Genomic DNA, 27,811 nt, shown 5'->3' on the forward strand with positions numbered 1-27,811 from the left:
AAACATGCCTAGTGTGACTGAGGAACTGAACTTTTCATTTAATTTTAATTATTTTAAACTCAGATGTAAAGAGCCATAAATGGCTAGTGGCTACTAGACAGAACAGCTCGAGGCCCAGGAACAACACAAAGTTATAGCATCTCAGAGCTAGAAGGAACCTTTAGAATCATTTAGTCAGACTCCAGTCTGGTATAGGAATCCCTCTAAGTCACCCCTAATGACTCCATTTGCATGTGTCTGACAATCAGGGACTCACTACCACCCAAGGCAAATGATAGACACATAGATTCTCTTTCTAGATCCTTGACATATAGGATTGAGCTTCAGAGTCACTTTTTTTTTTCTCTAGAGAATGGAAAAGCAACCATTGTGGAGTGAATATGTGAGTGCAGCACCGTTTGGCCATCTTCCTCATTTGCCTCTGGACAACCCTTAGAGCATCTGGTCTTTTCAAAACGTGGAGCTGAGAAATGGAGACAAGACACCAGGGATGGGTTGACCAGAGTGGACAAGAAAGGACCACTGTTTCCCGGGATCTGGAGTCCACAGTTCTCCTAAGACACCTGAGGTGTGCTGAGTTTTTTTTAAGCAGCTCACATCACACTGTGGGATCTTTTACACTTGTAGACAGCTAAAGCCCCCAAGCCTCATTCCACACACTTCTGAAAACTTAAGTGTCCTTGTAACCTGCGCCTGACCAATTTTCTTTTGTAACCCAGACACAGGACACTGTGGATGACCTTTAAGATACTGGGGACATAAGAGCCTCACTGGGCAGAGTAAGGGAACTGTATTTCCATCTCTCAAACTCCTACACCTGTAACTGAAATTAATCACTCAACGGAAGTTAACAGGGCGCTAGGAAGCAAAGCAGCCAAATGGAATGTGTCACAGGAGAGAAAGTGCCTGGTACAACTGGGGTAGACGGGTCTCCCGTTTCCACTGGTGTTGCCACCCCCTCTCTTCACTCCTCGGGGATTCAGTGATCCAGTCGCCCCTGCTGACCTTGGCAGGGAAGCATTCCCACACCGGCTCTGACTACAGCCATAATGGGGGAGGAGAGAAAATGCCTTTTTATTATTAACGAGACGGAGGGAGGTAGTCTATCATTTCTGGGTGGGGTGATATCTGCCAGCAGAAAATGATCTGCTAACTCTCCGGGAAGCATTAAGAGCAGTGATAGGAGAAATAATTGCTTATGCCAAGAGCAAAGAAAAGATGCCTCAGCGGAATGGAGGCCTTTAGCAAGGCAGGTGGATTGCGGGCGCGTGGAGGGAGGGAGGTAAGGCTCCCTGATGACCCCTGGCAAGAGAACGAAGCAGGAGGGGCAAACTGGAAACTGCAAAACTCAAGTGTGGAAAGATCCCCCGGAGGCACCGTTAGTGCTATTAGAAGAATAACGCGAAAATGGAGAAATGGCTAAGCAACATCAGAGCAAGAGGCTGAAATAAAGGAGCTGCTCTCCTTTCCGGAGAAGCGAGGCTTTTTCCCCTTCCGAAAAGCCTTCACTCAGGCACCTTCCCCTCCTCTAGCTCTGCTCCCCCTGGAACCGGGCTGTTGCCTCGTGATAAAGCTTCTCTTTTACTCTCTCACCTTCTCTCCTGACTGAGTGCCAACCCTCCTGGGTTCGGTCACAGTGGCAGGAACAGCTTTTTTGTCCCCTCCTCCCGACCTAATCCTGAAATCACTCACGCCTCCAGTTTGCACAAGAGCTGTGCTCTGGGAATGCTTTCTTTAAATTCATATTTTTATAATTTGAGTAATAGTTTAATGCAATGATTAGGAAAAGAAAAGCCACAACATCATTTGTAAATGTAATGCAATGAGAAAAGGAAGGAAAAATATAAAAACGTTAATAGCATGGAGCTGGGAATGTCTGACATTGCCTTCATTACATGATAATGAATTTTCCGAATTATTTATAAATAAGCCTGTTTTGCTTTTAAAATGAGTCAAAAAAGCTCCTAACAGAGCTGAGGAAAACCAAAGTCTAAGGCTGACAAAAAACTAGCACAGCAGCCTGCAAGCCTCTGGTTTCGTTCAGTCAAACAACCTAAGTGACGCACCAGTGCCAGATGAACCTACTTAGAGCTTTACTTTGATCAGATCCCTCTCCTGCTCAAACTGTGCACAGCTCCCTACTCCGGCTCCTCTACCCCAATCAAGTGGGAACCTCTGCAGCCCTGTGGCAGTCCCCATCTCACCGCATTAGAGGCACTCCTTCACATGTTTGTGGCTCCCGTGAGAGACGAGTTTCCAGAGGCAGAGCAGTGAACACTTCTCTAATCCTGGTCCTCAAACTCAGGTTAAAACCCAAACAGGTGTCCCACTGCACGGAAAGGGTTAGGATCCTACATCCTCAAATCCCATTCTGGATCACTTTTTACTGAAGGCTCTCAGTGTAACTTGTATATCAATCCAAACTTCTGGTAAACATATCCCTCTTTTGAAGCTACTACAGAACCATCTACTTTTCTTTGTTCCTAGTTAATGCAACACAGAGCTGGACTACTGCAACTGCATTCAACAGAGTGCTTCTTAGAAAGAGGCTGGAATTCAGAAGCTGCTCTTGTAAATGCCCTGCAGAGGTTCAGGACTGCGACAGGCATCCACTGCGGGGTCCAGGAGTACTGGGGATCATCTTCCAGAACCCACAGCCATTTTGCTCAGTGCTTCTCAGCGTCTAAAGTGATCTCTTTTGGAGACAAACGGGGGGTTGGAAGCTAAACAGCACTTCCAAGGCCCTAAACAGGGCAAATAATCTCCACTGGGTTTATGGTTGAAATGCTGAGAAAAGACCCAATTTTGGGTCTTTGGCAGCCTAGTCAGTGTAAGCCCATGGTCCATACCCCATGCCTCTCTCTTTTTTTTTTTTTTGTGATACGCAGGCCTCTCACTGCTGTGGCCTCTCCCGTTGCGGAGCACAGGCTCCGGACACGCAAGCTCAGCGGCCATGGCTCACGGGCCCAGCCGCTCCGCGGCATGTGGGATCCTCCCAGACCGGGGCACGAACCCATGTCCCCTGCATCAGCAGGCGGGCTCTCAACCACTGCACCACCAGGGAAGCGCCCCCCATGCCTCTCTGACTCACATGGATGGAAGAATCTCCAGGGCACTGCCATCCCTATGTCACCGAAGTCGTAGGACCTAGCTCAGGGCCTGGAAAGCAGGGGTCTCAGAAGATACGATCTGAAGTCAGATCTGTCTCCTGATTGATGGCAGAAGCCCCGAACCACAAGTCTGTTTACTGAAGAACCCGGAGGAGCCATGCAATTCATCTGTTTGCTTTTTATATATCTTCCCTCACCAGGGAGTATAACCCATGTGTGCACAGAACCAAATACACACCCACACACTCACAGAATGCATGTGCCGCTGAGCAAGCAGGCAGTGAGACATTCCCACACTGATGACCTATTGCCAGAGTTATTTTTAAAACATTTTTTTCTTATTCCAAATCTCTCTTACTAACTGTGTGATCCTGGATAAGTCTCTTATCCTCTTTGGGCCTCAGTTTCCTCAATTGTATAAAGGAGAGAATCACTATTTTAAGAATCAGAGCTGATGTGTGTAAAGCATCTAGCCCTAGGGAGGCTTCAAGGGTTAAATGTTATTAAACATGCGTAGCGGTTAGAATACTGTTGGACACAGAGTAAATGCTCAATATAAGGTATCATTACTATCATTATTATTATTATTTCCTTTCCAGCTCATGCTCACATATTAAGTAGCTCCTCTTCTGGAAGAATCTTTCACGGCACCTTTGGATGCTAACTCAGCTCAACTGCTGGCCACTTGTGTGCCTTCGGACAAGTCAATTCATCTCTGAGCCTAATCTCCAAGAGGCGTGGGAACCTGGCCACTTTCTCCCACTAAAGAAGTTATAATCCAAAGAACAATTCCTCTGCAGTCATGTGTTTGCAAACATGTACTAGACGGCTCCAAGGAGATCTCTGTAATGCATGTTTCCAATGAAGATACTTGTTTTTTTTCCCCAGATAGGCAAGTTATCTGCAGTCATCCACACTACTTAGAGGGGCTTATTTAAAGAAGCATTCTCTTTCTCTGCTTTGATGCTGTATCTATGCTAAGATCGTATTCTCCTTGAGGACAGGGGCCTGGTCTTGCCCTCCACGTGCCCTCAGTATTCACACACAGTCACATTACATCCCTCTTAATAAAGGGGAAACGAACATTTGTTAACAGGGAACCATCATTTGTGGGCACCTTCTACTAGCAGCCTAGTAATGAATCATTCACTTTCAAAATGTAAAATAGTGTTTGTGTATTTAAATTTGAGTTCAGAGGCTGCAAACTGCTTCTCCGTAAGTCATCTCTTAAGTTTTGTTTGTCCCAGCAATCCCACTACTGGGCATATACCCTGAGAAAAGCATAATTCAAAAAGAGTTATGTACCACAATGTTCATTGCAGCTCTATTTACAATAGCCAGGACATGGAAGCAACCTAAGTGTCCATCAGCAGATGAATGGATAAAGAAGATGTGGCACATATATACAATGGAATATTACTCAGCCATAAAAGAAACGAAATTGAGTTATTTGTAGTGAGGTGGATGGACCTAGAGTCTGTCATACAACGTGAAGTAAGTCAGAAAGAGAAAAACAAATACCGCATGCTAACACATATATATGCAATCTAAGAAAAAAAAATGTCATGAAGAACCTAGGGGTAAGACGGGAATAAAGACACAGACCTACTAGAGCATGGACTTGAGGATATGGGGAAGGGGAAGCTGTGACAAACTGAGAGAGTGGCATGGACATATATACACTACCAAATGTAAGGTAGATAGCTAGTGGGAAGCAGCCGCACAGCACAGGGAGATCAGCTCAGTGCTTTGTGACCACCTAGAGGGGTGGGATAGGGAGGGTGGGAGGGAGGGAGACGCAAGAGGGAAGAGATATGGGAACATATGTATATGTATAACTGATTCACTTTGTTATAAAGCAGAAACTAACCCACCATTGTAAAGCAATTACACTCCAATAAAGATGTTAAAAAAAAAAGTTTTGTTTGGCTTGCCTACATAATGCTCTAAAATTTTTTGAGTTGGTTTTTAACCTTTAAAAATTGGGAGATTTGGCATAAAATATCTAGCTTTTGGTTTCTATTGAATAAGTGGAAGATCTGACAATGATCTGGGTTTAAATAATCAGTAGCAGTGGAAGAACAGCTGCCCCTTTTAGTGCTCTCCAGCCCACTATAGTCTCCACTACTCCCTCAGGGCTTTCTAGAACTATCCCTGAATCTAGCTGTTCATCACTAACCTTCAAAGCTTAGGAATTAACTGTTGGTTTGCCTGCATCTATGTTGTACATTACATTTGAAGTCGTGTGTTTTGCAGGAAGCAAAAGGAGGGACAGACTTGACCGAAGTTTGCAAACATGTACTACATGATTCTGAGGAGATTTCTATGATGCATGCTTCCAAAGATGATACTTGTTTTTTCCAGATAGGCAAGTTATCTTATTCCTTCATGGGAATAAGAGCAAAGAGATAAATCTCATGTCACTTATCAAAGCAAACTGAAGCAGAAGAAGTAAATAGTGGCTTGAAAGGCAGAAAAGTAATTTAAAAAATTAATAAATGATGAGACTATTAACAGCACACAAAAAGGGTTTGCTTCTTTCCTTTCCTTTAATATGATTTTTACCTGAAACACTGTGTCCCTTTAGGAAAGGGAAGAAAAGTTAATAAAGGAACCTATCACTCAAACTTAATTTTTAGTACGGCAAATAAACGCTTTAATGAAAGGGCTGAAATCCCCAGGTTTGCACATTAAATTTTCATTCATCGTAGAGAATGGAAATTATTGATTCAGCCGTGGCATCATGCATTTTGAATCCTACAGTGCCTCGGAAGCCCACGTTGCTGCTGGGTGCAAATGTGTTGGCAGCATTTTGATTCAGGGTGAGCACAGGGTGGGTGAGGGAGCGGGGAAAGGGATATAGAGATGGGAAGGAGGCTGACCGGTTCTTCACAGAAAGAAAATAATCAATGTTACTTGTTTCTAAGATCCACTGAGACAAAGCACTTCTTCTGATGGCATCATGGGCCAGGGGGGTTGCATTCTGAGATCAGAAAAGCCGGATCCACTCAGCCTTTTGGGAATCTTCAATGGCTTCATGGAATACTTTATTTTAAAAAAGCAGAATGGATGGCTAAGAATTTGACCCTAAGCTCTTGGGGAGGTTTGGGTTTTAAGAAAACTGTAGAGGAAAGAAAAGCATCTTTCTCAGTTTAAGATTAGGGAAGAGCATCAAGGGAAGAGCAAATGTCTGACATTCTAATGCTGAACTGGATAACACACAAAAAATCAATCAAACCCACAAATACACCTCTCAACCTGGTGTGGCCTCATCAAAGAATCAGGTGACAAGAGCATCCCATCTCAAAACATTGAAAATAGGTATGTTTTTCCTTTGAAAGAAATTAATGCTCCTGTCTCTCAGAGGACTACCCCATAATTAAACAACTCTCGATTATTTCTCTTTTAGAGAACTCACAGGGACTGATTCTAAGCTGAGACTGAGGCAACCTGTGTCAAGCTCATTTTGGGGTCTTTGTGAAACCCAGACTGTATGAGATCAGGAAAGCGATCATCTTTAGAAAATAAGCTAAACTAAATTGCAAAAGTAGAGTGGCTTAAAAGAAAGGAAAGAAGGAAGCAAGGAAGGAAGGAAGGAGGGAAAGGAGGAGGGAGGGAGTGGAGGAAGAAAGAAAGAAAAAGAAAGAGAGAAAGAAAGAAAGGGAAAGAAAGAAAGGAAGGAAGGAAGAAAGAAAGAAGAAAGAAAGATATAAAAGAAAAGAGAGAGAAAGAGAAAGAAAGATAACCACATAATATATTCCAAAAAGAGAAGGCTTCTGTTTTGTTTTGGTTTTGTTTTGATTACCTCCCAGCTAAGATTTTCTTACACCAGTAGCCTCCTGTCAGTCTGGATGTTGGAAAAGTAGCTCTGTTGAACCATAAAGTTCTGGTTTTGTGTTTTCAAATGCTGAGAGCTGGTGCCATCTATAGATTTCCATTCTGGGAGAGGTTTCTCTTTTGTCCTACTTTGCGTCAGATCTGCTGTCGTGAGGATAAGAGCGCCCAGGACACACCTCCCCATGGTTTAATAGGCTATGAAGGATGGGACTCATTAATCGGCTGGCAGCTGCCCCCGAACAGGATGCTGCCTGGAGGTGGGGGAAGAAGGGAGAGGGAGGCTGAGGAAGAGGCAGGCTCCATCCAGGAGACCACCACTGGCTGTCAGGGGCCAGGGGCCGAAAGCAAACAGCACCACCTCCTCAAGGATCCTCACAAGGTGAAGTCTGAACGGAGAGAGTGACTATCCAGCCACAGAAATGTCCATTTGGAGGAGCAGGCTCTGGGGGACTGTTTTTCTTTTCTGACTTGAAACAACCCCTCCTGAGATATTATCTACCAGTCTGATTATTTTTGGATTGCTAGAATGTTTACTTTTTCATTCCTCCCCAGATGTTATAGTACCTGACCCTATTACACCAGTGCATTTCTTTTAAACTGATTTTTCCTTTTCAAGTCTTGTTTAGGAGGGTCCTCTTCACCTTTAGGTAAAACCAAGATGCTTGGCCTCACATGTGAGCCCCCTGCCTACCTCCTATCCTCATCTTTTCATCATCTCCCTGCTCAACCTTAGGCCATAGTGTGTTCTATATGTTGTTCCCCACTCACAATGTTTATATACATTTTCACAGCTTTGCATGTGTTGTTCCCTCTGCCTGGAACAGCTTCTACCCTTGGCTCTGCTCTGACCATCTTTGCAGGCTTGAGCTCACAGGCATTCTTTTTTTTTTTTTCCTGCGGTACGTGGGCCTCTCACTGTTGTGGCCTCTCCCGTTGCGGAGCACAGGCTCCGGACACACAGGCTCAGCGGCCACGGCTCACGGGCCCAGCCGCTCCGTGGCATGTGGGATTTTCCTGGACCGGGGCACGAACCCGTGTCCCCTGCATCGGCAGGCGGACTCTCAACCACTGCGCCACCAGGGAAGCCCACACAGGCATTCTTGATGGGGTTAGTCATCCCTGGCATCTTACCTGCTCTCTGGAATGGAGGTCCCACAGCTTGTGGTCCCCTCCCTCTACTCAACCCTCACCTCTTTCTTCTGTAATGATCTGTGTCCCTCACTTAGTACAGTGGATGGTAAGTGTCCTTTGAATAATAAATAAAGAACGCCACTGCCAGCTCCCTCATAGCCTGAATTTATTAGATCAAAGGAATGAAATTTAACCAGTGCCTCCCAAATAAGGAGCTAACATGTAACCTCTTACCTTTATGGTTTTGGTCTGGAGTCTGAGTCCATTTAAAGTGTTGATGGCTTTCTCTGCATCCTTTGGATCAATATAGTTAACGAATCCATACCCTAAACTCTGTCCTGTGGAAACATTTTTTAAAAAAGAGAGAGAGAGAGCTCATTATCTTTATTAAGGTAACACTTCCCATTGCAGTGTGTCAAAACCCTCTAGTACATGGTTCCTTTTATACCAGGGTTTGCTCCCAGGTTGAGAAGTTTCTAGTTCTTCCATCTCTCACTCTGGTCAGCCTTTAAACTCACAGGAGCTGCCCCAGCTGGGAATAGGTAAGTGCCCGTGCACGTCCACACCATATACACACAAGTGTCCACTTAATTGGGAAGAGGCAGGGCAGGGTAGTGGAAAAGAGCAGGTGTGGTTTGTTAGAAGAGTTCTGAACTGGAGTCCTGGGGCTTTTCCTATCAGCTGTGTGACTCTGAAGAGAATTCACTTAATCTCCTGTTTTCCCCAGAGGTTTCTTCTCTGCAGATAACAGCACTTGCCACAGACAGGTTTGAGAGGGTTAACGAGATATTGAGCATGCAATGCCTACCTAGAACATAGTAGCTGCTCAACAAAAGACAGCTCTGCTATGCTCAGTCCTGTAAAATTGGGACAAGTGCTGGATGCAGTAGCTGTGTCTTGCTGCCTCAGTCATGCTATCCATGCCTACACTCAGAGGACTGTAGCAAGATCTGAGCAGCAAAGACTGGAGACATTTATAGTGAAGGCATGGCCAGAATTTAAAGCAGTTGCAACAAATCATTCATTGCCCTCATCATTCCCCCAGCCTAAGAACAATAAAAAATGGGGGGGCTTCTACTGGAAAGAACTGGGGAGCTCCTAACACTTTGCAGAGTGCAAATACACTCTGCAAAGAGGATTTAGCTACTTTAGGTGAAGATGGCATCAACTTGTCTGAAAAGAGAGGTAGCAAGTGACAGGGCTCCCCCACTAAGTGAAATAAAAATAATGTGCTTGCGATCGTGCCACTGATTATAAATAGTCCATCAGCTCTGCCATGTGTCATCAGCCAAAAATATCATTAGGAAACTTTACATTTTCTGACATACTCTTTAAGAAATACAGAGCTTGGGGTGGCTGCAAAGCCAGCTTGAACTTCCCAGGCAATGCTATTGATTTGTGGGCGGCAGCAGAGCCGAAGGGGAGGAAAATGACAGGACGTCACATGTCAGGAAAGACTGATTACATAAAGCTCTCTTTGGAGTACACTCAGACCAGGGCTGGGAGACAATACAGCAAAAAGTCTGCCATGTCCTGGTGACAGGAGCCCACTTCAGCAGCCAAAAAATCTTTCCAACAGCTTCTGTTTTGCTGGTAAATGTCTGTGTTTGTGTTGGTCGTAGGAGGGAACCTGGGAAAACAAGTTGGGTTCCGGATCAGAAGATGGATGACTTTATTATCCTTTATAGGGTGGAAGTAAAGAGAATCATGAGGAAACTCAGTTGCGTTTTTGTCCCCAAAATGGAAAACCCCAAATGACAATACATTAGGATATTCCTTCTGTTTTGGAATAACAGGGTTAGAACAGGAAAGACAGGCGCAAACTTCGCTAGATATGCCCTTCACCAGCCAGAATTAGTAACTGAAGAAGGGGGAGAAAATGTTGAGCACGCTGTAGCTACCAGGGCCCTTCTCTTTCTATTTCACTGGGTTATGTGTGGTGTGTGAGAGGTGTGTGTGTATGAGTGGCGAGTGCATGTGTGCACACACACGTGTGCACACACACACAGGAGAGTAACAGTTAGAGAAAGAGGTGTGTGTGAATACAAGACCCTGCTACATGTTATCAGAAAATTTTTTGCAAATCCAAAAATACATGAGACTAATTCATTGGTTTAAAAATATCATTCATCCTAAATTCAGCTTCACCTCATCAAGCCTAGCTAAATTCGCCTAATTAAATCTATTTTCATCATGCAAATTTATCAGTCCTTATTTACCTTGTATATAAGAGAAGCCTTAAAAATTGCTGTAAAAGTCTTACAGTTATTTCTTTTAAACAGTCATGCACCAAATTGAGGGGCTTTAGAGGGCACTTTTAAAGTAATAATCTCAATGACAAACCTTATGTATGAGTTCTAGGAAACAGGTCAGAGTCAATCTATCCAACTAAATTTAATTTGTATAAAATTAAAATGAAATACGAAAAATATAGACAAAACACTCACCACTTAACTGCACTTAACCACTTAACAATGACTCATTGTACTGATGGAATATATGTGGAAGAATTTATCATGCCTACCAGTGGTGCATGTTCCCTGATATGCTATCTTTCTTTCCAGTTATTCATATATTTACGGAAATCTTAAATATATATAGTGGCTACGATTTTTATATTCTATATTTTATCTTTATTTTAGGACATTGCTTCAGGAGGAAGGAAAACACACTCAGCTTCTAGGAAGGTTCTGAAGGTCAAGTGAAGGAAAGACTCCTGCCCAGCAAGATACGCCACATCTACCCACCTGCCTGTGTAGTCCCAAACCCACCATCACCTTAGTGCCTGACTGCAATCAGCACAACCGTGTTATGCTCACCTGCTCTACGTTTAGAGAGAGACTGCATTTAATGTCAAGAATGAGGGTGCTTTGGGGAAAACTAAAAAGTAGATGAACACCGTTTCAGAAAGAAAAGGGATAAAAGATCAGAGGATTTCCTTGATATCAAATAATGAACTGCAAACTCTAAAACAGGACACTGCACTGAACAGGAGGAGGAGAGAGGTGGAAAGGCTTGCCTGTGAATTGAAAGATATGAGATAAACTGGCAGCACAATAAAACTACCTGTGCTTAGCCTGGTTCATGAACGGGCTTCTTTACGTGCTTCTTTGCCATCATGGAAGGAATACAGCTAAGTCTCATAAAAAATACTCAGTGGAGCTAAGCATATTCTTTTAAAACACTCTTGAGAGGATTAGATCCCTAGGTAGAAAATATAAAAACCCAAGCCTCATTTCTTTCAGAAACTGTTTTAGTGGTGAGGGAGAGTAAAATGAGGAAGAATTTTATGTTTTAATTTTGGTGGCCATATACTGGTGATGGGTTTTAGATTTGCATTTCTGTATTTAAATTGTACACAGAACATAGAAAAATACAAATGAAACCTATTCACAAAGAATACCAACACTATTTCTACGAGGACCAAGAGAGCCACCATGCTGGGAAGGCCCAGGGGAACCAGTCTGGAGCCTAGAACTAAGTGTGTCTATATGCATCCCAGAAATAGATAAGGTTTTTTTTTTTTCTTTCTTCTTCTCAAATAGCTTCATTCTCTCCCTTTATCAGCAGCAGCAAGATTTGACCACACAGGTATGGCAACAGTAATTTCAGAACAGAAAATTAAAACAAACTTTATTTTGCTCCCAGTTTATGAGCTTATTTTGATAGCAAGCCAAGCATACAAATTAAATCATTGAAGTTATGTTTACTGAATCACCAATAAAGAAAAAACAAAATCATTAAAGACAAGATACAATGTTATAAAATGAAGACTACCTCCAATATTCAGAAACTATAGTGAGTGCCTGCTCCTTGATGCCCAGGTGACCTACAACCCTTACTTGTGACCAGTCCTTAGCAGTCCTGACCAGCAGGCTTGGGTAAGAGGCCCAGTGACCATGAATGGGCAAGAAAGGCATTCTTGGCAGTTTGGGATAGAAACTTAAAATTAGAATGTAGTTTCCAAGGGAAAACTGTTATACACAATGGCTACATTTTTAAGGCGCTTCAGTGTATTTTGGATTAAACAGATTCTTGTTTTTAACAAGCTTTTCTTAAATCTGCACCTGAATATTTCTATTTTTTAAACTGCGCACATATGCACATACACACACAAAGACACGACGTGTCCTCGTACTATAATGTGGCAATATTTCTCTTCTGTTATAATAATTTCTATACCTAACTTCTCCCCTTAGAAAGCAAACACTTCTCCCTACAAGAACTAGTTTATAAAGACTGCATACTTGAACATGGTAGGTACTCAACAAATATTTGATAAGGGAACAGATGGATACATACACTTGTACTAATTCTCCATTGCTGTAAGCACATGACCAGGATGTGTTTATGTTTGGAGGGAGAAGAGGATGAGAGGGGCACCTGGGGAATTCATTTCGTATTTGTGAAAAAGGGAGAACAGGACAACAAGCTGACATCAGGGACTGGAAAACACAAACAAAAAATGTCCTGGTGGGTTCCCCTCCAGCACAGATCAGGTGAAAAATAAAAACCATCCTGGCTCACGTTTCCAAAGAAATCCTGAGTTTCCAAAGTGCCTTTCCACCCATTATGTCACATTTGAGTCTCCCAACAACCCCGTGGGAGAGAGAGTCATCATTTATAGATGTGGAAACTGAAGTTCTGAGAGAAGAGCGATTTGCTCTACTATCCCTGAATAGCTGAAACTGAGTCTAGATCAGGGGTTGGCAAACTGTTTTATGTTTAGGGTGAGACAGTAGATAGTTTAGGATTGGTGGGTCCTCCAGTCTGTCATGATGACACTGCCATTGTAGCGTGAAGGCAGCCATGTACAATCTGTAAACTAATGAGCATGGCTGAGCACCAATAAAACTTTATTTAGAAAAAAAGAGGCAATGGGCTCAATTTGGCCTTCGGGCCATAGTTTGCTCACCCCTTGGTATAGATCTTTTGACTCCAAATCTAGTCCCCTTTGCCATATCCACAGTTACTCCACTGGAACTAAAGTGTTGTTGACAACTATACTGAGGCCCTGAAATATCTCTGAAGTTGTTTTGAACCACCTGAGAAAAAAGTAAATTACCTTCAATAGTTTGTGTTAAGCACTTTTATTGTATTCAAATGCTAGGAAATGTCACCATCATAGCTGATTATAACCCCTCATTTCCCAGTCATTCTGGAGAGAAGTTGTTTTCCCTTGCCTTTGGGGTCCTGTGGGTTATGACAGCAGGACCCTAAATATGACATCCTTATGGCTGATGGCAGCAGCAGAGAAGCTGTCCCCTCACAGGGCTGACCGGGAGGAGCCTCAGCATTTCTGCTCTGCCAACCTGCACACATTGCTCTTTCTTTCTTCAAAAACCATCATTCTCCAGAAACCTAACAGCTACTCCCCTCATCTGCAAAGCCCCCAAGGGGGCAGCCAGATGGGTACCTGCTGTTGATGAAACCTTCTGAGTTGAGTAAGGAATTTTTGTGGATGTTGGAACCCTTAGCTCAGGCTGAAATTCTGTTCTCAAAGCACATGATAAAATCCCCAGTCACCTCAAGATCACCTGCAGGGCAGTAATCCACATGCTGGGTTAACCTCAGCCACCTTCAAATCCTAGGACTCCCTCCCTGCCAGTCCTGAGATGACATTCCCTGTTGTCCACTGCCTTGAAATCTACTTCAACACACCCTAAAGAGGGTCAGAGAGCTCTGAGGCTGTTACTGCATGTACTCATGTATGTGTGGCCCAAAACTGTACTTGATGTATATCCTTGGTTAATTCATTTAAGCTTCACCAGCCTGTTCCCTTATCTGGAAAAAACAGGGATAATCCCTTATCTTCACAATCAAAGGATCACCGTGAGGACTAACTATATTAACATGAGGATGAACAGAAGCTACAATTTATTCGGTGCCTACTTTGTGCCAGGCACTCTGCTAAGTGGCTTACTAAAATTACCTAATTTAATCCTGTGGAAATGGGTACCATTAGGCCCATTGTAAAGATAAGGAAAGTGAGGCTAAGAAATGTTAAATAACCTGCCCCAAGTCAACCAGGAAGTAGGCCTCCAGGCTAGGATTTGAATGAACTCAGGTCTGTGGGACTTCCCAACTCATGCCTTTTCTCCACAGGGTTTGGTCTCTCTGCAAAGGCACAGCAATGTCTGGCATCAGGCAAGAACTCAAGGGGATGCACACCCCTTGTGTTGGGAACTCTTCCCCTTCTTCACAGTGACTGGGATGCTTTGAGATTCTAGAGCATCCATGGCTCTGTTCCTTCCCAGCCCACCTCTGTGGGTGTTTACACTTGCTGGACAGTCTGAGTCTTGGATTTTCTCCTGCAAACTCAAGTGTTAGTAGAGCCAACTAATCAGAGGATTTATTTTCTTTTGGTAGTTCACACAATTCCCTCAAATTAAGTATGGTTTAAAGTCTTGCTACTCTAAGTGTGATGCCTGTACCAGCATCACTGGCATCCCTGGGGACTTGTAAGAAATGCAGCTTCAGCTTATTGCTCTGTGACAGAGGCTAAGTTGAACGAACCTCTCCACACCCTGATTTCTGAGAAAACTACACATCTAACTCATAGTCATAGGGAAGGGAAGCTCTGACAGGAAAGCTCTCAGGATTTCTTAATATACGCTATTTCTTTTCATCCGCAGATTTTGCATTCTTACTTTGCCTCTTTTTGCTAGAGTAATCTCATCTGTAAAATGGACTTAATATTACTTTTTTCATGGTGTTGTTAGGAGTACTGAAAGTGATAATGCATGTAGAGTGCCTGGTATATAACAGAGGCTCAATAGATGCTGGTTTCTTTTCTTCCGTCTCCCATGCCCCAGTGGATACTGCCTTACACCGTTGCCTCTGAGGATGCTATCTTCTGAATGAGGCCCAACCTCCTCAAAGGTAGAGAATGTTTCTGATGCTTTTCTTGCACATTGGAGTACATAGCATGCAATAGGCATACTAATTCCACAAATAACTGACACCTACGACATGCTAGATACTATGAGTGTGCCTCCAATAACCAAGAAATTGTTCCTGCCTTCAGGTGACTTGTCTCACTCCCTAACCCCCCAATCAGAATATCAATTCACTGATGGCGGAAACCAAGTATTTTTTGTTCTCTGCTATGTTCCCAGAGGATGGTGGTAAGAGGTATGGAACCAGATCCCATGAGACACATCTGAAAGACCTGTGGGCTTTAACCTTGAAGGAGAGAAGATTCTAGGGGTGCTCAATACTTGAAAGGCTGCATGGGAAGTCAGGGGTAGGCTTGCTATGTGGTGCCCCAAGGGAGAGAATGAGAATCAGGCAATAGAAGAAAGTGAGGGAGTAGATTTTTGCCTTGATAAGAGGAAGAACTTTCTACTAATGATTTTATAAGGATACAGGCTGCCTTGTGAGGTGGTAAGGGCCCCCTGACTAGAACTATGCAAACAGATCTACATTTTATCAGGAGATGTTGCAGCAGTTAACAAGATCAATTCATAAGATACCTTCTAATGCTAAGATACAAAGGTTCTAAATTATATTTATTTGAGACCCCATGCTCACAGTTTATCCTGGTTTCTAACTGAGAAAATAAAAATAATAGAGAATATTTATTAAGCACCTACTGTGGGCTAAGCACTTTACATATATTATGATTTAAATCTTTACAACCTCTGAAGTAGGCATTTCCATCCCTGTTTTACAGAAGGGGAAACTGAGGCTTCAAAAGGAGAAATAACACACCCAGGGTTATTTGGCTAGAGAATAGTAGCCAGACCCATCTGACTTCAGAGCCTGTGCACTTTCTGCTGTGCCCTGGTTTCTTGAATATGTGCTGATTTGTGTGTTAAACACCTGCCCTGACACTGCACGGTATGCCTGAGACTTTGAGAGAGACTGGGTTTTCTAGTACTATCTCCAAGTCTTCATTCTTTCCATTTAATTTCAATATATACCCCAAAGTATCCCATTCCCATCTTCCACATTGGTTGTGTCTGTCAAACTTGATCTGGTAGGTCATAGAATGACAGTCTTGGAAAGGACTTAACTATCAATCATCTTTGAGTCTCTTCTACAGATTTGGCAACTGAGGACCAAGGAAGAAGCAAGCAGTTCATGGTCTAGTAAGAAAATCAGAACTGTGAATCAACAACTATAGTAGAGTGTGGCTAAGTGTTGTGACAGTGAGGAGGAGAGAGGGCTTTCTGGAGGATATAACTGAGTTGAGACTAATTTGAAAAGATTGATAGGAGGTAGCCAGGCCATAGACAGAGAAGGGCGTTCCAGGAGGAGGGGACAGCTTAAGCATCTATCCCTTGAGGAGAGAAGACTGCTATTCAGTTTATAGCTATTACTTCCAGGAGGCCAGTGCAGCTGATGTCCACCTGGACTGTCAATATCGATTCTAAGTTGAGTGCTCAGATGTATACGTGAGATCTCCCCATACCTCTGGCACTGATTTAGGAATCATTTAGACATCTGAAATTTTGAGTGCCTCTGCTCTCTGCCAACAACAAACACTATTAAAAAAAACAGGACCCAGCCTTTTTATTCTGAATTCCCAAAGTATTTAAAATTACACTGAATCAGTACTTGGTTATTTCCAGAGGCTACATTCTGGCTTCCTAAGCAGATGAAACTTCCCAGTTGAGAGCTCATCATGCGGCATCAAGATGATAACAAGCAAAGCACTTGGTCCATAGTGGGCATTCAATATAAACTTGTCGAACTAAATGTATTTCTCAGTGAACCCTAAGTTCCTTAGGGCAGGGACATGGGTCTTATTAATCTTGGTACAACCAATGTCTGGCACATAGTAGGCTTTCAGTAAATCTATGTTGAATGAATGAATGTATGAATTCAATAATCAAATTAATAGTAAAAATATAGTTATCATTTTTTGAGTGCTTACTATGTATACTGAGTGCTTTATTTCTTTTTTTCCAGCTTTACTGAGGTATAATTGACAAATAAGCTTGTAAGATCATACACACTACCATATTTAAAACAGATAACCAACAAGGACCCTGTGTATAGCACAGGGAACTCAGCTCAGTATTCTCTAATAACCTAAATGGGAAAAGAATTTGAAAAAGAATGGATACTTGTATGGGAATAACTGAATCACTTTGCTGTACACTCGTAACTGTGAATCAACTATACTCCAATATAAAATAAAAATTAAAAAAATAAAATAAAGTGTACAGTATGATTTTATATATATATATATATATATATATATATATATATATAAACACCTTGTGAAACGATTCCTCCCATCTAGTTAATTAACACATATTTATCTTTTTTTTTTTTTCCAGTGAGAACATTTAAATTCTACCTGACTGCTTAATTTGTATCATCTCATCTGCTCCCTAAAACAATCTTACAAGTTAGGTATGGTCACTGCCATTTACCATTGAGAAGACATGTCCAGAGGCCTCAGATCCCAAGACACAAGTCCCTCTGACTCTAAAGCTCATACAGGCTTTCAACAGAGTTTCTTGATTTCAGAGACGATATCAACCAAACTGTTCAAGTAGATGTAAAACAATACCTCTGTTACTGGGGTGAGGTACATGGAAATTCAGAGTATATATGATGATTTCCAGGAGTCCCGAAAGCAGGAAGGACCAGTTACAAAGCTACACTAGTTCATAAAGAAAGCCAACCAATCAGTTCTCAAAGGAGTGTTTTTTAAAAAACTTACTCTTTTGGTTTGTTCTATAAAGTAAGTTGCTCCAAGTGACAGATATTCAAACATACACTTCAATAATAAGCCTCAATAAATGAAAAAACTGAACTAATCTGAACCTTATTTTTCTTCTGCCTGTTCAGGAAAGAAAGACGATTCATAGGATAAAAAGCTAGTATCAAGTACTTAGACTTAGTTTAAAAAAAACCAAAAGGAAAATGTATTCTAGGTAAAGTACCAGGGAAAATAGAAGCCTCAGTGACAACTAGCTTACCTTCAGCATTTATCACACAAAAAGAAATGTTCAGACTGATGACCCTGGGGCAATAAGAGATTCTTAATAGAAGCAACATTAAATTAAATTATGTTCAGAATACTCTTACAGACAGGAAAGAATAGTCACATATTTAAATATTTTTAACAAGGGTCAAAACAAAAAGAGGAGGAATTTGGCAAACTCCCAGCTAGCCAAAGAAATGAACTAGAATTCTTAACTCTTGGTTGGCTTACTCTCACGTGAAACAGAGTTCTCGATGTCAGACGGACAAGACCTTCCCCCTAGAATGGATGTGAACCAACAGGTGATTCCAGGACTGCAGCTGGTGTCAGAGAAGGGTTTAGCAACAAAGGAAGAAGAGGCAGAAAAAGTTATCAGGTTAATACTAATTATATACACTGTACTCAGCCTTTGGGCAAAATGAGATTGTCTATGGGTGAAACGTCTGTGGGTGAAAGGAACTGCGGTATTTAGGCACAAAGAAAATTACTTCTAAAACTCCCATCAGACACTATTCTTATAAAGGGCAGGTGGAGGCTCCTGATATCATATTGGGATTTAAATTAATTAAGATAAGTTATGTGAGAGGGCTTGGCACAAGGGAGATGTTTCATAAGTACTAACTGAATATAAATCTATTAAAATTGCCTTTATTCGAAGTAAAAGAAAATTCATGGCTCTCAGTGAAGGAGGTGAGATAAATAACAGGTCTGTGCAAAGCTAAGTCAGGATGTCAAATATGAGTTGCAGAAGAATTTTGTCTGAAAACCTTTGCCAGTGTCTTCTCTGAACTAAGGGCATGGGGTTCTCTGGCCTTGGGACTTAACCACTAACGGCTGTGTGGAACTTCCCGTCCCTACCATCAAGGAGTTCAATGATAGTGAAGTACCATCAGGAAGCTCATGACTGTGGTCTGAAAGCTCAGTTTGGCTCCAACAAATGTTGAAAAAGAAAGAAATTCCCCAGATGCATGAAAAAAAGAAAAGAAATAAGAAGCAAAAGTATATTTTCCCTTTTCTTCACCATTCAGCTTACAGTTAAGAAATAAGACAAAATAAAGAAATCAAAACCCAAGAACAAAAGAACTCACACAGAAGTGGGTCTGTGGAGTAAGAATGGAGGAGGGAAGCCATATTCTCTTGTTATTTTTTTTAAAAGCTAAAGGCTTCTGGGGGAATGGCTGCACCAAGCAGGTGTGACCAGCTTCATTACACTGAGTCAAATACCTGGGAGAGGTGAAAATGAAGGAGTGCCTGAGATCTGTGTGAGAATCACCAAATGTAAACACTTCTAATGGCTCAGCTCTTTCAGGTGATGGAAAATGAAACGTCACCCTGACAGTCAGGAGACCAAACGAACCCATAAATTAAATAATTCCCAGAACATACCCAGTACTCAATAATTTTCAACAAAAATGCCTAGTATGTGATGCGACTTTGCTGGTGCTAGAGAGATGGACCCATATGGCATCATCTTGTGTCCCTTTTGGGAGTCGGTAACACTTTCCTGGGACACCAAGGCCTCCACTTGCCCATCCACATGCAGTAGATGACCCCACCTTTTTCTTAACAAAAGAAATGAGGTCATCAGGTAGTAACTGGCTCAAACTGTCTTCTTTCCTTCTACCCGGAAAACTTATCCCTAATGGAGCTCCATTTCTCCCTCCTGGCTAAGAATGTACAGTCCACAAACTGCTGGAGAAGAAAAGCTTCTTTGGGTAATGTTACATATTATATACCGTTCTTTTTAAGATTTATAACACACATTAGCACAGACTCAGAGAAGTAGTGATAAAAAGAAACTCCTTTATAACTTGGTTTACTTCAGTTTCCCAAGCTCATGCAGTCACATAACCTATCTTAAAAAACATATTACCTATTAAATACCCTTGGGAAAGACTTTCAGATGGGATTTCCAAATGAACATTACTCTTTCAAACAGGACTGAATACTGTCTCAAGATATAATTACCCTAAGGTGGGTGGGTGTGGACCCCGATTCTGAGCTATAGTTCCTAAGATACCAGAGGCACCAGCAGAAAACAAGGAGACCAAGCCAGAGAATACCTCTGAGGTCTCTTTTCACTGTGATAGTCCATGATTCTGTTTCTCAGAAGACATCACACAGACTTGCTTCTGGGATAATCTAGACACAGGACAGGAATGCACAGTGGGGAGGGGGTCAGACATCTGTGTATATATTCACATGTTAGTACACATTGCATAAGTCTGGTTCTAGCTCACTATGTATCAGTAGTCAGCATGCGACGAGCTCAAGGTGTTTCACTAGGAGAACCAAAGATCCAGAGGAAAAACAAAACAAAATTGTGTGTGGCTATGTGGACCCCAAGCAGGAACACACACTTATAGGTATGTACATACAGGCATACACATGAACACTATCTATATTTAACTAACTAGGCATACAACCCTGGGAGGCAGTACAGTACTGTAGGTAAAAATAGAGATTTTGAAGTCAAACAAACATGGGTTCAACTTTTCCCTGCCACTTAGAAGCTGTGTGACCTGGGACAAGTTACTTAACCTTTCTGAGTTCTGTTTCCTCACCTGTTAAATAAAGCAAATAATACCTACACCTTGCAGAACTGCTGTGAGAATTATATATGTCAGGTGCTGTTCTGAGTGTTTTACATATACTGATGCTCACAATAATCCTATCAATAGCCCTATCTTACAAATGAGAAAACCGAGGCACAAAGAGAGTAAACATTTTCCTGCTATACAGCTAGTAAGTGGTGAGGTTGGGATGCATACAGAGCAGCTAGCTCTTAATCACTAGGCCCTCCTGCCTCACACAATCCTGGATTATAGTAGGTCCACGATATTCCCCTGGAAGACACAGACACACATACACAAATATATAAACACCCTACACCTCCTCTTCCTCTCTGGCTTTTCAAATCTGCTGGTTTTGTCATTAGTTTATTACACGATGCAGTTCAAGTGGGCAGCATGCAGACACCAGCTTCCCAAACACAAGGATCCTGTGTGGCTGCTCAAGGAACAGAAGAACAAATTCAACCCTGAGAAATGTTAGTTCATTCTGAACGATGACTCACAGCCGCTATTTTCACAAACAGCCTGCTAATTAAACTTTCTTATGAACTCTGCTAACCAATTTTTCCAATGCATGGAGAAAAATCATTCATTATAGACCGGAATCCAAAATCTAATATCAAAGTGCAAGTAGGATCTGTGGCATTGTAATTTGATCAGCTTGAGCATTAATAACAGTTACACACTGATGTCTGAGAGAGGTAATCAGCTTTTGTTGAGATGTACGTAGATAACTGAACAAAACATTTGGAAGGCAGACTAGAAAGCAAAGCTAGCTTATCACAGGAGTTTTAGTATTTACTTTACCCTCAGAAATCCCCTGCTTACAATATCCTATCTTCCAGGTGACCACAGTAATATCCTGAATTGGTATAGCACTTTAACGACTTAATGACACATTAGCAGCTCATCTGATGTCACAACACACGGTAAGGTGGAAAGAGCCAGTGTTATCCCCATCTTATGCACAACAACCTGAGGCACCCAACGGCTTGATCCACTGCAAACCCCAGAGCGAGCGCTAGAACGAGAACTTGGTGGATCTTTCCATTTCTTCATGTTGACACTCATAAAGGTGGCCTGATTTTTAAAACAATCTCAGAAACCATCCTGACATTTTCAAATATTGAACTAAAGGCTTTAATTTATAATCTTCCAGAACCACTAAAACTGCATTAGTAAAGTGCATTATTACTGTAGCTATTTCTGAGGCTTATGGGGATACATCCTACACAGCCACGTTCACAACTCAGGATGAAACAGCAGAATGCAGGGAACCCTCTCTGTGAAGGACTCCTATCCCAATTGGCAGCAGCATGTGGTCAGAGAGACACAGGTACGCAGACAGCTTGGCCACCTGCCAACTGTGTGACTTCAGGTCAGTCATTTTAAACTCCATGCGCCTTGGTTTCCTCATCTGAAGAATGGGGTCACCACTACCTCTTGGGGGCAAGGTCAGGATTAAATGAGATAACACACATAAAGTGACTGGTTTCTAGTACTTAATAAATCTGAGTTCCCATTCCATCCTCCTGCCTTCTCCTACTTGGTCCTTGGAATTACATACTGAGGACTGAACCAGGACAGAAATCCACTTTCCCACTCCTCTCCCTTTGTCTGTTTGTTGGCCCAGTGGTAGAACACTTACAGAGAAGAGGGAAGGAGTTATGGGATAGAAGGGGTCCCTCACATTTATAGGTTGTTTTAGTTTACAAGTGTCTTTATCTGTCACCTGGTTTGAACTCACAAGTACTATCCAAAGAAGGTAGGGTAAGGATTTATCTTTTTACTGTATATTGAGAAAATGGAGGTCCAGAGGAATACAGTGACTTATGCAAGGCCATGCCTGCATCTATTAAGTGTGTGTGTGTGGAGGAAGGGGGTTGTGGTGTAGGACTTTGACTGACATCTGTCTCACTTCTGGTTAGTCCAATGCACTGCATCTGGTATTTTTGACCAGGAAGTTGGTGTGTGTGTGTGTATGTTTGTGTATGTTGGGGAGTGTAGAGCTCTTGGGTAAGTGCTCATTTCTTTTGTACTTAAAGGGTGGCCTGTCTCATTGGGAAGGCTCCACTGACTGGTGAGGGGCACTGGGAAGAGAAAAGGCAGCTGAGAACTAGTTGCAGTTTCCAGGGTCAGGGCCAGGAAGTGAGAGTGACGTTCATTTTTTTCCTCTTTCTTGTCCAGCTCAGGGTCCCGGACAATGGGGAACCTGCCAGGATTCAGTGTAGGAACCCTCACCAGGGAGATGGAAGCAGAGGACTGACGTTCCTGTGTGCCCAACCTTGGGAGTGAGGGGAAGGGGGAAGACTGCGGAGACTCAGAAGCCACCAATACCTCAGTCCAGGGCAGCAGGCAAAGAATCTCGCTTCAGGACGCCTCCTTTGGCACACTGTCTACACCCTATGTTAATGAAAACAGGGACTCCACTCAGGCAGCTTCTCTGTGTGGCTGCTTGCTCTGGCCATAAAAAACAAGTCGATCAATCCAACGTGGATTTAATTTGAAAAAAGGAAAACTCTATGTATGTGATTTCAGGCTTCATATCCTATCCTGTAGTCGAGCTGGCAGTGGGCTCCACGATCAGAGGCTCTAGTGAGTGTGGTGGGAAGGGGAGAAGGGCTGAGATCCTGGTTACCATTTGAGAAGGGGATCAAGGTTGTCACCATCCATATTTCCTTGACATAAAGAAAACACAGACTAGGGGGCCAGGTGGTCTGTTACTTCTCAGACAAGTCACCTAGTGACATATAATTTACAAATTTTCTCTCTGGTCTCCTTTTACCATTCTACACCCATTTCCCTTCTACCTTGTTTTTTTAAAAAATCTATGGCTATTTTAATTTTAGCTCTTTTCCATCTCATAAGCCAATTCAAATCCTTTTTGGATCAAATGGCATATAAATAAATAAGGAGGCAGGACAGGAAACAAGCCAAGAAAATAAAAAAGAGAGGAAGAAAAAGAAAGGAAAATAAGAAGCCAAATGTTTCTTCTTTGGGGTGCACTGGCCTTATCTGTAAAGTAAGTATAGACATTGTCTATATTGGCTACTTTAATAGGGTCAGAGGAGGTACTGAATATAAAAATCTTTGAAAATAAACATGAAAGGCAAATATCAGGGATTATTAAGTATATATCTTATGCTCATACTACCAGTAAAACTATTTAATCTGACTTAAGACGTTTGTGATGAGAAATTCTATTAGCAGCCATAGGAGTTAGGGTAATTACCCTAATTAGCTGTATCCACTTAGTGTAAATGGCGCCTTGTTTCACCAGACATCCAACTACAAAACAAGGGCCAAGCAGAAAACCAACTTATAAATCAGCAAGAAATTGAAGTAGGTGGAAAGAGAGTCACTCAGAGAACATGGCCCTGACCTCAGCAAGAAAAACAATGATTCTCAAATCACAGACACCATGGGAAGTCTGAAAGTTGTCCACCTCCTGTGTTAGGTCAGGTTATTTATTAGCGAAGTAGAAGGAACACACTTTGGAGTCTGACAGACTTGGGTTCAAATCATAGCTCCAGAACTTATTAGCTATGGCCTTGGATAAATTACTTAAACTCTCTGAACTTATTTCATAAACACAAAGGGGGTACTAACTTTACCCCACAGAGTAGTCCTGACTATTCTATTCATTATCCCTTGAAGATATCTCTGAAACTTGGCTCAGCTGTGTACTGGTCTGTGTACACAGACTACAATGTACTCTCTACCAAGTTCAAGGCTTGCTCCTATTTGACACCTGCTCTGAGAACCCCAGCCCACAGTGATCTTTTTATCCTTTGAACACCCATAGCTGATGTTTTCTTCTTCTTCATTCAGCAGAGGCAGGTAAGGGAATAGAAAGACCATAGGTTTTGCACTCTCCAGCTAACTGACTCTAAGCCTTGGCTTTCTTATCTGTAAAATGGGGACAATACCATTGACCGTGCATAACTGGTACAAAGCTTCAATGAGATAACATATACGGCGTGCCTAGCACTGTAGCTGACACACAGTAGGCAAACCTCCAACTTCATTGTTCTGTTATGAATCCTTTTGTGCTATCTTTCCAGTGAAATTAACAGCTAGGGTCAGGAAAGGTGAGTTTGGGCTTTGGTGAAAAACAAAACAACCCCCCCCGCCCCCCCACCCCCACACAAAACAGCAAGGTGGCACCACTTTTATGCATCATAAGCAGGCTCCCAGCCCCTCCCAGACCTGCAGGCTTCTGTAGGGTCCTGTGATTTGTCCTGGCCTCCCCCACTCATTGGCCCTGCTAGCAGCAACATGTGGGCACAAACTATGTCTTACCGTTTTTAGCTTCCTCACAGAACCTGATACAGAATTTAAGAGAAGAGAAGGAAAGTAAATAACATTTATTTGGCCTGAGGGAGCAGACACTAAATAAATATAATTGGCCGATTGAAAATATTTTACAAATGTAAAAGCCTTATACAAATATATGGCCTCCATCTGAATTTTATCTTCTTTCCAAACTAGAAATATCTTCTCCCATCAAAGTTCAATTTGGGGCCGTAGAAAAAACAAAAAGGCAACTTAAAAAGATCTTTAGTTCTAACAAGGAATAAAAGACAGATAACAGAGTTCATCAATTAAGAGCAGTAAGGGAAATGTGGAATGGGGGCAGGGTGGAGGCAGAGTGAAAAAAGAAATCACCACTACCACAGCTCACAGAAGACAAGAAAAAAATGAATTTCCCATTAACACATTTCAGAAAGCACTTTCCTCCTACCCTGAAGCTGACGAATTACATTTTTAGATAATGTGTGGAAATTTCAGTTTGACATTACCTTCCTGCTTAGTTCCTAGTCTCAATCAACCAGGTCATTTTACAGAGAAGGGGGAAGTGAGTGAGTGTGTGTGTGGCGGGTGTGTTTATGTGTTGGGGGAAGGAGGGGTGGTTAGTGAACAAGGAATTGGTCTTATGAACCAAACAGTCAGCTAAAGTGCAGAAATAGAAAATCCTTAAAATACCCAGTCCTGATTCACATCCTAGGTAAAAATCCTCTGAGACATCTCTCTTGGGATGTGAGAATATTTTCCTATGGGTTATCTGAGTTCAGAAGCAGGGCAGAACCCTCTGATTTGGAAGGGAAGATGAAGGGAAAGATAGCCAGGGGGCAAAAGGAAACCATACCTGGTCTATAATCCTGTCTATTGCCGTCCTGGGGAAAGAAATGTGTCCAAAGAAAAAGATTGTGCCTGCACAAACTCTAAACCTCACAGCTCCACTCAATTGCCAACCTGTCCTAATTAGAAAGGATGGGAGGTCTCTGATTGCCCTTGATGGGTGTGTAAGAGGCACAATGATTATATGGCTTACTGTCTGCACTTAACGTTCTGACATTCTCTAAGTTCCCCTTAATAAAGCAGACCCCTATTCTCCTGTTCTGTAACTGCATTAGTTTCCCAAATCTTCTCCATACCTAAAAATTTTCCATTCACCTCCAATAATAATCAACCCCCTCCCCAAGTCAACAATTCAAAATTCTTTTATTCTTCTTTGTGGAATACGTACAAAATGACTGCAGGGAGGTGATAAATAAAATAACAGATGCAAATCTGCCTGATTTTCCTCTGAATTCAAGAGGCACATTGTACTGTACCAAGTACATTTTCAAAATCAGCAGCAAAATATGCTGATAAATGCTACTATTTCCTCTACTCTTCCCATCGTTAACGAATATCCCTCTGATATGCATGTAGAAAAGTTCATTTAGCTAATCAATATCTTGGGATTTTCTTGGATATGCATAATTGAGGCCGGGTTTTAAGTATGCTTAAACTTAAGGCAGCATCCATTTCAATACGGTGCTTGCAAGATAAAGAAAAGGAGAACACAGTGAGGGGTATTTTGTGAAGAGAGAATCTGAAGGTAAAAACCACTCCAAGTCTATGCTTCCTTGTTCAGGTAAGCAGCAACCTGCTTAATTTAAAAACACTGGCATTAGTGAGAGAGTGGCGTGGACATATATACACTACCAAATGTAAAATAGATAGCTAGTGGGAAGCAGCTGCATAGCACAGGGACATCAGCTCGGTGCTTTGTGATCACCTAGAAGGGTGGGATAGGGAGGGTGGGAGGGAGGCTCAAGAGGGAGGAGATATGGGGATATATGTATACGTATTGCTGATTCACTTTGTTATACAGCAGAAACTAACACACCATTATAAAGCAATTATACTCCAATAAAGATGTTAAAAAAAAAGGAAAAAAGGGGAAAAGCACTGGCATTTATTTAATTCAATGCATAGCATGCTATTTTCCAAAACAAAAGATTTTGAATTCTAATTATATTTTCCCTGTACTAAAAGTTTTCATTCCCTAGGCAATATAAGCTGAATTGGTTTGTATAGGGGAGATGCCAGTTTAGTATCTTCAGGGAAACTGCCAGAGATAAACTATAATGGGATAACTCACAATTAGTCAGACAGCCAAGAGTTCAAGTCCCAGCTCCCCTACTTGGGAGCTAAGTCACCTTGGGCAAATGACTCAATTGCTCCTAAGTCCAAGTTTCTTTGACTGTAAAATGACTGTCTTGTGGATTACGTGAAACTCCATTTATTGATCTTAGCACAATGCTTAGCACATAGTAAGTACTCAATAAACATTGGCTATGATTATGAATCTCCAAGAAGTCCCAATTTACTATTTAAATGAGCAACTATATTTAAAGCTTTTAATATAGTGCCCAGAACACACAGAAGGCACACAAAAACATACAAAAGCTGCTGCTATTATTTTTATTCATCTTTGCTGGGTGCTGTCAGAAATTATACTAATAAAACTTACCCTAGGGCTGAATTCACATTTCAGGAGTGAATTCAAAGCACTTTCATATTTTAGGATTTTTTTCAGCGCCTTTTATTGTTTATAAAGTTATCTTAGAAGCAAAACAATTAAGTTCTCAAAGTGTCCCTATTAGTCGTTCCTTGTATATGAGGTAACATGAGGTAACCCACAACCCTCACTCTCCTCCCCCTCTTTAACCCAAGAGACTGTATCCCATGTAATGCCTCTTGGCCTTGATGCTCTAACAGACACAGCCCCCTGCCCAGCCCCCCACTGCTGTAGTCCACACTCCACATCTTACCTCCTGAGAGGGACATACAGGAATATTAGCACTTTCACAAATCCGAGAAAGAAGAGAAGTTACCCAATGTCACTGAATCAAAACTGAGATGGTTCCTTTAATTAGAGGTGT

General features: G+C 42.0%; 1 protein-coding gene across 1 annotated transcript in view; it reads right to left on the reverse strand.

Annotated features, from left to right (window-relative positions):
• The window catches only part of ELAVL4 (ELAV like RNA binding protein 4), an 86,163-nt gene that overhangs the window by 15,946 nt on the left and 42,406 nt on the right, over window positions 1-27,811 (reverse strand). The window contains exon 3 of the mRNA XM_089923033.1: window positions 8,313-8,416. Coding sequence (XP_089779159.1) covers window positions 8,313-8,416 — 104 coding nt within the window. The remainder of the gene's footprint in view (window positions 1-8,312; window positions 8,417-27,811) is intronic.

The sequence above is a fragment of the Delphinapterus leucas genome, chromosome 1, assembly GCF_059928025.1.
Source record: "Delphinapterus leucas isolate spDelLeu-1000000601 "Yukka" chromosome 1, BTC_Dleu_Yukka2, whole genome shotgun sequence".
Lineage (NCBI taxonomy): Eukaryota > Metazoa > Chordata > Mammalia > Artiodactyla > Monodontidae > Delphinapterus > Delphinapterus leucas.